General features: G+C 44.4%; 1 protein-coding gene across 5 annotated transcripts in view; it reads left to right on the top strand.

The window, feature by feature from the left end:
• Positions 1-14,653, top strand: part of dync2i1 (dynein 2 intermediate chain 1) — a 134,227-nt gene that overhangs the window by 104,682 nt on the left and 14,892 nt on the right. For all 5 annotated transcript variants that reach the window (XR_010969403.1, XM_068014992.1, XM_068014990.1 and 2 more), the window contains 2 exons: positions 4,127-4,188; positions 12,121-12,172. Coding sequence is in view for 4 of the 5 variants with exons in the window: in XM_068014992.1 (XP_067871093.1) it covers positions 4,127-4,188; positions 12,121-12,172 (114 nt within the window). In the remaining variant the exon portion in view is untranslated. The remainder of the gene's footprint in view (positions 1-4,126; positions 4,189-12,120; positions 12,173-14,653) is intronic.

Here is a 14,653-nt window from a genome sequence, read left to right as displayed (position 1 = left end):
ACGCAGTATTCCAAATGTGGCCGAACCAAAGTCCTATACAACTGTAACATGACCTGCCAACTCTTGTACTCAATGCCCCGTCCGATGAAGGAAAGCATGCCGTATGCCTTCTTGACCACTCTATTGACCTGCGTTGCCACCTTCAGGGAACAGTGGACCTGAACACCCAAATCTCTCTATACATCAATTTTCCCTAGGACTTTTCCATTTACTGTATAGTTCACTCTTGAATTGGATCTTCCAAAATGCATCACCTCGCATTTGCCCTGATTGAACTCCATCTGCCATTTCTCTGCCCAACTCTCCAATCTATCTATATTCTGCTGTATTCTCTGACAGTCCCCTTCACTATCTGCTACTCCACCAATCTTAGTGTCGTCTGCAAACTTGCTAATCAGACCACCTATACTTTCCTCCAAATCATTTATGTATATCACAAACAACAGTGGTCCCAGCACGGATCCCTGTGGAACACCACTGGTCACACGTCTCCATTTTGAGAAACTCCCTTCCACTGCTACTCTCTGTCTCCTGTTGCCCAGCCAGTTCTTTATCCATCTAGCTAGTACACCGTGGACCCCATGCGCCTTCACTTTCTCCATCAGCCTGCCATGGGGAACCTTATCAAACGCCTTACTGAAGTCCATGTATATGACATCTACAGACCTTCCCTCATCAATCAACTTTGTCACTTCCTCAAAGAATTCTATTAAGTTGGTAAGACATGACCTTCCCTGCACAAAACCATGTTGCCTATCACTGATAAGCCCATTTTCTTCCAAATGGGAATAGATCCTATCCCTCAGTATCTTCTCCAGCAGCTTCCCTACCACTGACGTCAGGCTCACCGGTCTATAATTACCTGGATTATCCCTGCTACCCTTCTTAAACAAGGGGACAACATTAGCAATTTTCCAGTCCTCCGGGACCTCACCCGTGTTTAAGGATGCCGCAAAGATATCTGTTAAGGCCCCAGCTATTTCCTCTCTCGCTTCCCTCAGTAACCTGGGATAGATCCCATCCGGACCTGGGGACTTGTCCACCTTAATGCCCTTTAGAATACCCAACACTTCCTCCCTCCTTATGCCGACTTGACCTAGAGTAATCAAACATCTGTTCCTAACATCTGTTCTGTGGCAGGGGAGGCCAGAAAATGAGGGTGGCTGCGGCCACCATGGAATCCGACGCCAGGATTGTCGGGCCCAATCTTCCCAGAGTCGGGAAAGCTTAAACCACAGCGATCTTACCTTCAGCTCTCGATACTCAGTGTGACGTGCAGCACTCAGGCGCCTTCAATTTCCTGTCCAGGGAAAGCTGGCACCACTGTGTTGGGGAAGGGGTGAACTCTGCCTTCTGATGGGTGGGTGGGGGTGGGAAGGAGTGAACTCTGCACTCTGGGGGGGTGGGGGGGAAAGAGAGGTGAACTGTAGACTCTGATGGGTGTGGGATAGGAAGGGATGAACTCTGCACTCTGGTGGGGAAGTGTGAAGGGGTGAGCCCTGGACTCGGGTGGGTGCGGGAAGGGGTGAACTTTGGTCTCTGATGGGTGGGTGTGGGAAGGGGTGAACTTTGGTCTCTGATGGGTGGGGGATTGGAAGGGATGAACTCTGCACTCTGATGGCTGGGGGGTGTGAAGGGGTGAACTCTGCACTCTGATGGGTGGGGGTTGTGAAGGGGTGAACTCTGCACTCTGATGGGTGGAGGGTGTGAATGGGTGAACTCTGCACTCTGATGGGTGGGGGTTGTGAAGGAGTGAACTCTGCACTCTGGATGGGGAGGTGTAAAGGGGTAAACTCTGCACTCTGATGGGTGGGGGTTGTGAAGGGGTGAGCTCTGCACTCTGATGGGTGGGGGGTGTGAAGGGGTGAACTCTGCACTCTGGGTGGGGAGGTGTGAAGGGGTGAACTGTGCACTCTGATGGGTAGGGGGTGTGAAGATGAGCTCTGCACTCTGATGGCTGGGGGGTGTGAAGGGGTGAACTCTGCACTCTGGATGGGGAGGTGTAAAGGGGTGAACTCTGCACTCTGATGGGTGGGGGTTGTGAAGGAGTGAACTCTGCACTCTGGATGGGGAGGTGTAAAGGGGTAAACTCTGCACTCTGATGGGTGGGGGTTGTGAAGGGGTGAACTCTGCACTCTGGGTGGGGAGGTGTAAAGGGGTGAACTCTGCACTGTGGGTGGGGAGGTGTAAAGGGGTGAACTCTGCACTCTGATGGGTGGGGGTTGTGAAGGGGTGAACTCTGCACTCTGATGGGTGGGGGTTGTGAAGGGGTGAACTCTGCACTCTGATGGGTGGGGAGGTGTAAAGGGGTGAACTTGGCTCTCTGATTGTGGGGGTGTGGGGGGGGCGGTGGCGAAGAGAGGTGAACTGTAGCCTGATGGGTGGGTGTGGGAAGGGGTGAACTTTGGTCTCTGATGGGTGGGGGATTGGAAGGGATGAACACTGGACTCTGATGGGTGGGGAGGTGTGAAGGGGTGAACTGTGCACTCTGATGGGTGGGGGTTGTGAAGGAGTGAACTCTGCACTCTGGATGGGGAGGTGTGAAGGGGTGAGCCCTGGACTCGGGTGGGTGTGGGAAGGGGTGAACTTTGGTCTCTGATGGGTGGGTGTGGGAAGGGGTGAACTTTGGTCTCGGGTGGGTGTGGGAAGGGGTGAACTTTGGTCTCTGATGGGTGGGTGTGGGAAGGGGTGAACTTTGGTCTCTGATGGGTGGGGGATTGGAAGGGATGAACTCTGCACTCTGATGGCTGGGGGGTGTGAAGGGGTGAACTCTGCACTCTGGGTGGGGAGGTGTGAAGGGGTGAACTCTGCACTCTGATGGGTGAGGAGGTGTAAAGGGGTGAACTCGGCTCTCTGATTGTGGGGGTGTGGGGGGTTGCGAAGAGAGGTGAACTGTAGCCTGATGGGTGGGTGTGGGAAGGGGTGAACTTTGGTCTCTGATGGGTGGGGGATTGGAAGGGATGAACTCTGGACTCTGATGGGTGGGGAGGTGTGAAGGGGTGAACTGTGCACTCTGATGGGTGGGGGTGAGAAGTGATGACCTCTGCACTCTGATGGTTGTGTGGGGGTGAACTCTGGACTCTGATGGGTGGGGAGGTGTGAAAGGGTGAACTCTGCACTCGGGTGGGTGTGGGAAGGGGTGGACTTTGGTCTCTGATGGGTGGGGGATGAAAAGGGATGACGTCTGCACTCTGATGGGTGGGAAGGGGTGAACTCTGGACTCTGATGGGTGGCAGCGAGGGGGGTCGCTGGGAAGGGGTCAACTCTGCACTCATAGGTTGTGGGAGGGAAGGGGTGAACTCTGCGTTGTGTGCTATTTGCCAGCACCTGTTCGTTCAACAGGTGACTGTATGAACAGTGTCTCTGAGGCCGCCCCGCTCATGATTGGGGGGTGGACAGCCTCCATGTATATGTAATATAGCTACCCGCTATGTTAATTGCATCGGCACGGGTCCCGGGGGATGGCCGCCATGTTCTACATAATCCAGCCCTAAGTGTTTTAAATAATGAGAGCCATAAAGGCTCTATCTCATTTCTTTTGTTGCTTTTGTTCTTGCCAGTTTAGCATTCAAATATACTGTGCAGCATTTGTGGCCAATACAGCAGGCAAAACATCCACACCCAGCTTCTGCCAAAGCATTCTGTAATAGGCAAGCCACATGTTTGATCTCAGCTCGGGTGGTGGTAGGGGCTTCACCATTGGCTTTAGCATCTCTTGGGAAGTTGATAAAAATTAACTGAGGCTTCTATTACTGATTGCCACCCAGCAGTCACTGCTGGAGTTTTTGTGTCAATGGTCATTGGTTGAAGACCAGGACTAAGAACAGCTGTGATGGCCCTGTGCTCGAATAGCCCGTCATCTTCCATTGCCGAGGCTTACTTGAGTACAGAACTGGGAACGTCACACGAGCAAAGGATAAGTGACTGCAGGGGAGGGAGGTAAATTGGTTGAGAAAAATGATGAGAAATAAAAAAAAGTTGTTAAAATTTTGCAGATTAGAATGTTAATGTTTTTGTATTATGTTTATAGGAGGATGAAATCAAAATATTTGGGATCATCTGGGGTAGTTATAAATTATCTTTATTGCATTTCAATATTTAAAGATTTTCTTTTTTTCTGTCTTAGGAAGTTCAGGACTGTCATTTCAGCTTGCGTCACTTGATGAAAGTGGTTTGCTTAATCTGTGGGTAAGCACAAGTCATGCCACTCCACATAAAAGTCTGAGCAATTTATATTTTAGATTGGATTAGTTAATGGAAGTAAATAAATTAGTCTATTTTCTCTTTATTATATTTTTCTTAGTGTCACCGCACATAAAATATTATTTCATCCCTGTTCCCAGCAAATGTTACCATCTTTCTGAGGAATGTGTTATAGCTTTTGGAATGACATCCTAAATATTTTTCCCCAAGTTTGAGATGTATTGGTACTGATCTATTTTAATGTTTAATTAATCTAGTCAGTTGTTTCAGTGCAATTGTCTAATTTAATTAATTATTTTCACAATTTTTCAAATTGCTGTATTATGTGGAAATTAAAATCTGATTTCTCAGAATTGGTTAATGACATCCCTTCTCTGTAAATAACCTAATTATACTAACTCTGTAAGTTCCGAACCAATTTCCCATGCTTCCCAAGAGAAGTTGTCCTCTGTCCATTACTTTGATCTTTGTTATTGCGTGGGTCATATAAATAGTTTATAATGTTTACAGCTTTTTTAATGAGCTGTCAGCCTTACTCTGGTGTTTATATGGATCTAGGCTTTGATTTTGGTGGAAGAACGCATTGTTTAGACTGACTAGTCCTTAAAAATGTGACCGTGGTATCACACTCTGGGTGACCTTTACTGCTTTTTAAAAAAAAATCTATTACTGCAAGCTAGTTTACTCCCAGTATAGAGGAATATAATTTTGGAGAACAAGTTTACAATTAATGAATATTTGGATAATAATTGAATGTGAAAAATGGTTTACTCTTTCAATTGCAAAAAGTGAATTAGATAATTGATTGAAGAAGAGGAATATTGAAGAATACATGGGGAGTGAGTTGGAAAGTGGAATCTGATTAGGTGACTCATCTCACTACAACAATACTGAAGAAACTCAACACTATCCAGCACAGATGGTCACATTGTACTCAGTGTACACTTCCCTCACCAATGGCACGCTATAGACCCAGTCTCTACTATCTTCATGATGCACTGTAGAAACTCACCCAAGCTTATTTCAGCAGCAGCTGTCATCCCTGCAACCTCTGCCATCAAGTGCGTCAATGTTGTGGGAAAATTATTACCTCTAGATTTCCTTCAAAGTCATAGACCATACTAACATGGACATAGTTGCTATTTAAACATTTTGACCAAGCACCATAAAGCCTTTCCTTACCTAGCGCCATTACGGCACACTTTCAGCACAACCACTGCAGCAGTTCAAGGAGAAGTCTCATCAGCACTTGGGTAACTAGGGATGGATGATAAATGCAGTCTTGTCAGTATTGTCCACATCCTGAAAGCTAATAACAAGAAAAGAAAAAAGCATTTTTGTAGACGTGGATCTCTGCCAAAACATACCATGATTCAATTATTTGATAATTGTTTGAGCTGTTCACTCAGTTAATTAATACCTTTTTTAAATTGCAGCATTTAGTTCCACAGTGCAACATATCTTGTTTATGAAGGGTTTTTCAATATGGTAAAATGCTTACAGAGGGCAAACTGATCTTTACCCTGACGAACAGTGATAGAAATGTTGTACCTGTACTAGAAACTTTGGGGTCAAAGGAGTACATTGGGGAAATAGAACATGAGCCAGTGAGAACTGCAGGAACAAAGTAATGTGGAGGAACTGTCTGAATAAAAGTTGGTGTTTTTGTCTAATTAATTTCAATAATTGTGTTTATTTGTTAAGAATAGCATTTGAAAGCCAACGATCAACTAATTTATATGTAGAAAAAGTTTTCTTGAAATGTGAACCGATGGGAAAAGAAATATAGTCATAATATGGAAAAAAAGAAAATACTGTTTCAAAAGAAATACAGCAAGTGTATTTGGCCCCGACGTTTACTGAGGTACCATCTCTGAGAGGGGTGGAGGTGTTATGATCATAAGAAATAGGAGCAGGAGTAGTAGGCCATTCAGCTCCTTGAGCCTGCTCTGCCATTTAGTAAGATCATAGCTGAGCTGACAGTGGTCTCAACTCCACTTTCCTGCCGATCCCCCCCATAACCCTCGACTCCCTTGTTGATCAAAAATCGGTCTAACTCCGCCTTGAATGACCCAGCCTCTACTACTCTCTGGAAGAGAATTCCAAATACTAGCGACCCTCAGAGAAAAAATTCCTCCTCATCTCCTCTCAAATGGGAGAGCCCTTATTGTGAAATTGTGCCCCCTAGTTCTAGATTCCCCCACGAGGGGAAACATCCTCTCAACATCTACACTGTCAAGCCCCCTGAGAATCTCATGTTTCAATAAGATCATCTCTCATTCTTCTGAACTCCAGTGAGTATAGGCCCAACCTGCTCAACGTTTATTCATAAAACAACCCCTAGTGAACCTTCTCTGAACTACTTCCAATGCAAATATATCCATCCTTAATTAAGGAGACCAAAACTGTACACAGTACTCTAGGTTAAAGGCCTGCTACCCGACCCAAACCCGACGGGACCCGACGACACGTGTCGGGGTCAGGTTGGGTTGCACTTCCGGATCCTGCATTCGGGCTCGGGTCGGACATTCTCTATCACAGCTCTAAGTGGCTGCACTGTTAATATAATTTTTGGACAAGAAAGGTGGCTTTGTTAGCTATTTTGAGCTTGTGCAGATCAGCAACAAAGTGAAAAACGGAAGGTAAGTTAACTGATGGTCGGGTAGGGTCGGGCGTGGGAAAAAATGGAAGGACTCGGGTTGTGTCGGGCTCAGGTCGGATGTGCTTCTGTTGGCCTCGGGTCGGGTTTTTTTTTGTGGAACCAAGCAGGCCTTTACTCTAGGTACGGTCTCAACAATGCCCTTTACAGTTGTAGCAAGATTTCCCTACTTTTACACTCCATCTCCCTTGCAATCAAGGCCAACATTCTATTTGCCTTCCTAATTGCTTGCTTTATCTACATGCTAACTTTTTGTGATTCATGTATGAGGACACCCAGATCCCTCTGTACTGCAGCATTATGCATTTAAATAACATTCTACTTTTCTATTCTTGCTGCTAAAGTGAACAACCTCACATTTTCCCACATTATACTCCATCTGCTAAATTTTTGCCTACTCACTTAACCTATCCATATCCCTTTGCAGACTTTGTCCTCCTCACAACTTGCTTACCTACATATGGTTAGAAAACCCGGAAGTGCAGGTTTCACTAGATGCCTTGGAGTTATAACTTAAGGGCGTGTTTCAATTTTTATATTCCTCGTTTCCCAACCGGTAGGAAGACCTGATCTGGTACCACAGAACGATAGAAAAATTACAGCACAGAAGGAGGCCATTCAGCCCATCGTGTCTGTACAGTCAAAAATAAACTAGCCGCTCAATCTAATCCTACCATCCAGCACCTGGCCCATAGTCTTACTTGTTAGAGCACTTCAGGTGCATGTCCAGGTACCTTTTAGGTACCTGGTAAGCTGCAGCCGGGAGTGAAAATATGAGAGAGGGAGATTGTGGAGTTGAGGAGGGGCGGAGTAGAGCAGAAAGACTGAGTGGGTGCGGAGAGATCAAAATGGCCTAAGGGAGATCATGGATGGGAAATTGGGAGTAAAATTGTGGATGAATGGTCAGGGGTGAGATCATGGGTCAGGGTGGACTTGGTGGGAAGGCTTGGAGAGTGTGGGCCAAGGGTTCTGAAAGATTGGAGAGGTGAGTCAGAGCTTGGGAAGTTTGGAGCGGGATGTACGATTGTGGGGAGGTTAATGAGACAACTTCGAGAACTGAATCACTCTTGTTCCTCCTTGCTTGCAAACAGTGCTGGAAAGGCACTTATCTATTCCATCCAGCAGTCTTCGCTTCCCTTCAGTTGCTGTGTTTGTGAGGCTCGAGAACCCAGCTGCTAGCGTTTAAAAATGGAACTGAAATAATATGAGGTTTGTAGCCTCATTAAAATGTTTACATGAGGTACCTGCCTCCTCCTCTCTTAAAACCAGAAGTGGGCGGGTTCGTACTTTAAATTTTTAACATTTTAATTTCTCTATAGCATCTGAAAGGATAGGCTAATAACAATAGATCAAACAGGGACTTCTGTTGGAATTTCTTTTCATTTAATACTGAAAAAATAGTTTTGTTGCATATGCATCATGAACCTGTCATGCTTTTCTGTGTCTGATTCTCTTCAGCTTTGGCTCAGTTGTTGCACTGTTGGTCAAAAACCTGGAATGCCCTTCCTAACAGCACTGTGGGTGTACCTACACCAAATAGACTGCAGTGGTTCAAGAAGTTGGCTCACCATCATCTTAAAGGCAGTCAGGGAGGGGAAACAAATGCTGGCCTTGCTAGCGACGCTCACATCCCGTGGAAGAATTAAAAAAAAAACTCTTGCCTTTGGAGTCAAAAGGTTATAGATTCAGGACTCACTCCAGAGCTTAAACGTGTAATCTAGGCTTCACTCCAGTCAAGTACTGAGGGAGAGGTACATTGCGAAGGTCCCATGTTTCAGATGAGATGTTAAACTGAGGGGCGGCACGGTGGCGCAGTGGTTAGCACCGCAGCCTCACAGCTCCAGTGACCCGGGTTCGATTCCGGGTCCTGCCTGTGTGGAGTTTGCAAGTTCTCCCTGTGTCTGCGTGGGTTTTCTCCGGGTGCTCCGGTTTCCTCCCACAAGCCAAAAGACTTGCAGATTGATAAGTAAATTGGCCATTATAAATTGTCACTAGTATAGGTAGGTGGTAGGGAAATATAGGGACAGGTGGGGATGTTTGGTAGGAATATGGGATTAGTCTAGGATTAGTATAAATGGGTGGTTGATGTTCGGCACAGACTTGGTGGGCCGAAGGGCCTGTTTCAGTGCTGTATCTCTAATCTAATCTACATTTGCCTTTTTATGTGGATGTAAAATATTAGGGGAATTTTCCCAGTGTCCTTCTCAACTATCTTTCCTCCTCAAACGTCACATTAAATAGATCACCTGGCCAGTTATTGTATTAATTTATCTGTATTAATTGTGTATTTAATCTGCATGTAGACTGGCAATCAAATTGGCAACAGTGGTCTAGAAGAAGAATTTGTAGAATGTTTTCGTGACAGTTTCTTGGAGCAATATGTTGTAGAATCGACTAGGGATAAAGGTATCTTGGATCTCGTATTGTGTAATGGAACAGGTTTAAATAGCAATGTTGTTGTAAAAGATGCACTGGTGAAAAGGTGATTATAATACCATTGAATTTCATGTTAAATTTGAAAGTGACACATTTCAATCACAAACAAGAATCTTAAATTTAAACAAAGCCAATTATGAAGGTGTGAGGGGAGAACTGGCTAAGGTTAATTGGATAAATAGACTAAAAGGTATGGCGGTAAATGAACAGTGGGAAATATTTAAAGAAACCATTCAAAGGGTTCAACAAAAGTACATTCCGTTCAAAAACAAATGCTCATCAAGCAAGACCCATCTGTGGCTTACTCGAGGTTAAGGAGAGTATTAGACTAAAAGAAAAGGCTTACGATGTTGCGAAAAATAGTAGCAAATCTGAGGATTGGGAGTGCTTTAGAAACCAGCAAAGGGCCACCAAAAAGTTAATAAAAAGGGAAAAAATAAGATGAGAGTAAACTAGCCAGGAATACAAAAATAGATTGTAAGAGCTTTTATAAGTACATAAAAAGAGAGTAGCTAAAGTAGACGTTGGTCCCTTAGAGGCAGAGACGGGAGAAATCACCATGGGGAATGAGGAAATGATAGAGGCATTGCACAAATATTTTTTGTCTGTCTTCACAGAAGACACAAGTTCCAGACCAGAAATATGGATCCCAGTAACCTAGGGGCTGAAAAGGGTGAGGAAATTAAGGCGATTGATATCAGCTGAGAAAAAGTATTGGAGAAACTTGAGGGACTAAATCTGACAATATCCCGGGACCAGGTGGCCTACACCCTAGGGTTCTAATAGAGATAGCTGCAGAGATAGTGAAAGCGCTAGCTATGATTTTCCAGAATTCCTTAACTTCAGGAATGGTCGTGTCAGATTGGAAGTTGGTAAATGTTGTACACCGCTTTTCAAGAAAGGAGGTAGAGAGAAAACCGGGAGCTACTGGCCAGTTAGCCTAACGTCAGTCATTGGGAAGATGCTGGAAACTATTATTAAAGAAGTCTTAACAATGCACTTGGAAAAGCATAGTATGATCAGAACAAGTCAGCATGGTTTTACTAAAGGGAGATCCTGTTTGACAAATTTATGAATTTTTTGAGGATGTAACTAGTAGGGAGATAAAGGGAACCAGTAGATGTAGTATACCTGGCATTCCAAAAGGCATTCAATAAGGTGCCACATAAAAGATTCGTCTGCAAGATAAGGGCTCATGGTGTTAGGGGTAATATATTAGCATGGATAGAGGATTGGTTAACAGACAGGAAGCAGAGAGTGGGCATAAATGGGACATTTTCAAGTTGGCAGGCAGTGAATAGTGGGGTGCTGCATGGATCAGTGCTGGGGCCTCAGCTATTTACACTCTATATTAATGACTTGGATGAAGAGACAAAGTAATGTATCTAAGTTTGCTGATGATACAAAGCTCGGTGGAAAGGAAATCTGCGGAGAGGACATAGGCTGCAAAAAGATATAGACAGGTTATGTGAGTCGGCAACAAGATGGTAAATGGAGTATAATGTAGGAAAGCGTGAAATTGTTCACTTCGGTTGTAAAACTAGAAAAGCAGAATAAAAGCAAAATACTGCGGATGCTGGAAATCTGAAACAAAAACAAGAAATGCTGGAATCACTCAGCAGGTCTGGCAGCATCTGTGGAAAGAGAAGCAAAGTTAACGTTTCAGGTCAGTGACCCTTCTTCGAAAAGCAGAATGTTTTTTAAAAGGTGTGAAATTGGTAAGTGTTGCTGTTCAGACAGAATTGGGTGCACTCGTATAAGGAAAGCACAAAGTTAACATGTAGATGCTGCAGGCTGTTAGGAAATGGCATGTTGGCCTTTATTGCCAGGGGATTGGAGTACAGGAATAAAGAAGTCTTACTAAAGTTGTACAGGGCTTTGGTGAGACTGCACCTGGAATACTATGCAGTTTTGGTCTCCACATTTAAGAAAGGATATACTTGCACTGGAGGTGGTGCAGCGACGATTTATGAAATTGGTCCCTGGGATGAGGGGGTTGTCTTATGATGAGAGGCTGAGTAAATTGGGCCTATGTTCTCTGGAGTTCAGAAGAATGAGAGGTGATCTGATTGAGGCATACAAGATTCTGAAAGGGCTTGATAGGGTAGAAGCTGAGAAATTATTTCCGCTGCTCGGGGAATCTAGAACGCTGGGGCTCAGTTTCAGGATAAGAGGCCGATCATTCAGAACTGAGTTGAGGAGAAATTACTACACTCAAAGGGTTGTGAATCTTTGGAATTCTCTACCCCAGAGGGTTGTGGATGCTCCATCATTGAATACATTTAGGCTGGGATAGATAGATTTTTGGTCTCACAGGGAATCAAAGGATATGGAGTGTATAGGAACGTGGAATTGAAGCCAAAGATCAACCTTGATCGTATTGAATGGCGGAGCAGGCTCGATGGGCCATCTTGTCCATTTCAGCTCCTATTTCTTGTGTTCTTGAGTTTATCTCGATGTTCTTTGTGAGACTATGGTGTGTACAAATTGGCTACTTTGTTTCCCTAAAACAGCATTTGCACTTCAGAAATACTTCATTGGCTGTGACATGCTACCTGGGCTCTAAGCTCTGGAATTCCTTCCCTAAAGCTCTCTAACTCTCTTTCCTCCTTTAAGACATTCTTTAAAACTTACCACTTTGGTCAAGCCTTTGGTCATCTGTCTTAAAAAATCTGCTTATGTAACTTGGTGTCAATTTTTTTTGACATTCCTGTGAAGCGCCTTGGGTTGCTTTACTACATTAAAGACACTGTATAAACGAGAATTGTTGATATTGAGGTAGTAAAAGGTGCTATATAAATTCAAATCATTTGTTCTTTCAGGTAGTGGTTGAACTCCAAAAGGCAGATCTTGCTGGTTCTCTGACTGATTTGGGTATGTATGAAATATGGGGCAGTAGGAAAAATAACTAAACAAGATCAGATTCAGTTGTCAATCTTGGCTCAGTTGTAGAACTCTCACCTTCTGAGTTAAAAAGTCATGGGTTCAAGCCCCGCTCCAGGTCCTGAGCACATAATATAGGCATACGCTACAGTGTAGTACTGAGAGAGTGTTTCATCTTTTATGAGACATTGAACTGAGGTCCCCTCTACCCTGACACGGGTAGGTAAAAGATTCAAAAAAAGGAAGGGTGTTCTTCCATTGTCCACGCCAACATTTACCCCTCAAATAACTTTCAGAAACTGATAAAATGGTCATTTATCTCATTGCTGTTTGTGGGACCTTGCTTTGTGGAAATTGGTTGCTTTGTTTGCTTCAAAAAGTGACAGCTTTGAAAGTGACTCATTGGCTGTAAGGTGTTTTGGGGCACTCTGTGATCATGAAAAGGGCTATATAAATGCATTCTCTTTTGTAGAGTAGGACCAAATGGTGGATTGTTGAGCAAGAAGGGAAAAAGGAAAAATGGGGTGAGTTGGGGAACCAAAGGCATAGTCCAAAAGAGCGATTTCGAGAAGGTCTTTTGAAAATGGGGAGAAAAAGGTGCATCATCGGTGGCTGAAACTGAGAGGCGAGTTCCAGAGAGCAGGAGCATACAGTTTGAACCGCCTGGGCACTTATGGTGGAGTAAAGCACAAGAAGTCTGCTACTGGAGGAGTGAATACTACTTACTGGAATGCAAGACAGGAGAAAATCCGTAAGGTGAGGTCATGGAGGGATTGGATAGAAAGGAAGAGAATTTTTATCTCACCTTGGAGAGGGTGGGAGTTTTTTTTTTATTTGTTTGAGGGATGTGGGCTTCGCTGGCTAGGCCAGCATTTATTGCCCAACCTAATTGCCCTTGAGGAGGTGGTGGTGAGCTGCTGCCTTCAACCGCTGCAGTCCTTGATGTGAGTACAGGACTTAATGTGAATGAACACGTGGCCTATAACAGTTCAGATAAACTGAAGTTGAGGAAGTTCGAATTTTTTTTTCATGCTTTCGTGGGATGTGGGCATTGCTAATAGCCAGCTATTGTTGCCCATTCCTAATTAGAGTCATAGTCAAAGAGTCATAGAGAGATACAGCACTGAAACAGGCCCTTCAGCTTACTGAGTCTGTGCTGACCAACAACCATCCATTTATACTAATCCTACATTTAATCCCATATTCCCTACCACATCCCCACCTTCCCTCAATTCTCCTACCACCTACCTACACTAGGGGCAATTTACAATGGCCAATTTACCTATCAACCTGCAAGTCTTTGGCTGTGGGAGGAAACCGGAGCACCCGGCGGAAACCCACGCGGTCACAGGGAGAACTTGCAAACTCCGCACAGGCAGTACCCAGAACTGAACCTGGGCAGTTGCACTTGACAACTGAGTGGCTTGCTAGGTCATTTCAGAGGGCAGTTAAAAGTCAACCACATTGCTGTGCATCTGGAGTCACATGTCGGCCAGTCCTGGTAAGGATGGCAGATTTGCTTCCCTATAGGACATTGGTGAACCAGATTGATATTAATGACAATCGATGATAGATTCATGGTACCGTTACTGAGATGAGCTTTCAGTCGAGATCTTTTATTAATTAATTGAACTTATTAATTGATTTTAAATTCCACCAGCTGCCATGGTGGGACTTGAACCTGTGTCCCCAGGAGATGAGCCTGGGCCTCTGGATTACTAGTCTAGTCTAGTGAGATTACCACTACCCCACTGATGGTAGAGGTCATGGGTTTGGAAGATGCTACCAAAGGAGGCTTGCCGAGTTGCTGTAGCACATCTTGTAGATGGTATACACTGCGCCACTGTGTGTTAGTGGTGGATGGGGTGCCGATCAAGTGGGCTGCTCTGTCCTGGATGGTGGCAAATTTCTTGAGTGTTGTTGGAACTGCACCCATCTAGGCATGAAATTGTAAATAACCTTGTGACATAGGTCTGTAATTGTTTGGGAGGTAGGCAACAGAGAGAAGCAATAAAGAGTTTGTTCGTTCATTCTCTGTTGGACAGGATGTTCCCTAAGAATATGTATTGGACCTCAGCTTTTATTATATATTATAAATTCCTTAGGTGAAGGAGTAGAGAACTGTATATCCAAGTTTGAAAGTGATGCTACAGTAAGCTGCGTAGATGGGAGCAGCAAATTACGAAGGGACATAGCCAGACCAATTAAGTGGGCAAAACTGTGGCAGATGTAGTACAATGTGAGCAGTTGTTAGGTTGCCTGCTTTGGATCTGAGAAAGAGAAATCCGAATATTTTCTTAATTGTGAGAGACTACGATTTGTGGAGGACCAAAAGAATTCATGTGTCCAGGCAGACAAATCACTAAGTGAGTGCACTGGGACAAAAAGTAATCATAGAGGCTAATGGAATATTGGTCTATATCTCAAGTGGGTTAGAATTCCAATATGAAGAAATTGTGCTTTAGGTGTACT

The sequence above is a fragment of the Heterodontus francisci genome, chromosome 2 (genome assembly GCF_036365525.1).
Source record: "Heterodontus francisci isolate sHetFra1 chromosome 2, sHetFra1.hap1, whole genome shotgun sequence".
NCBI lineage: Eukaryota > Metazoa > Chordata > Chondrichthyes > Heterodontiformes > Heterodontidae > Heterodontus > Heterodontus francisci.
This window is presented reverse-complemented; position numbering and strand designations above follow the sequence as displayed.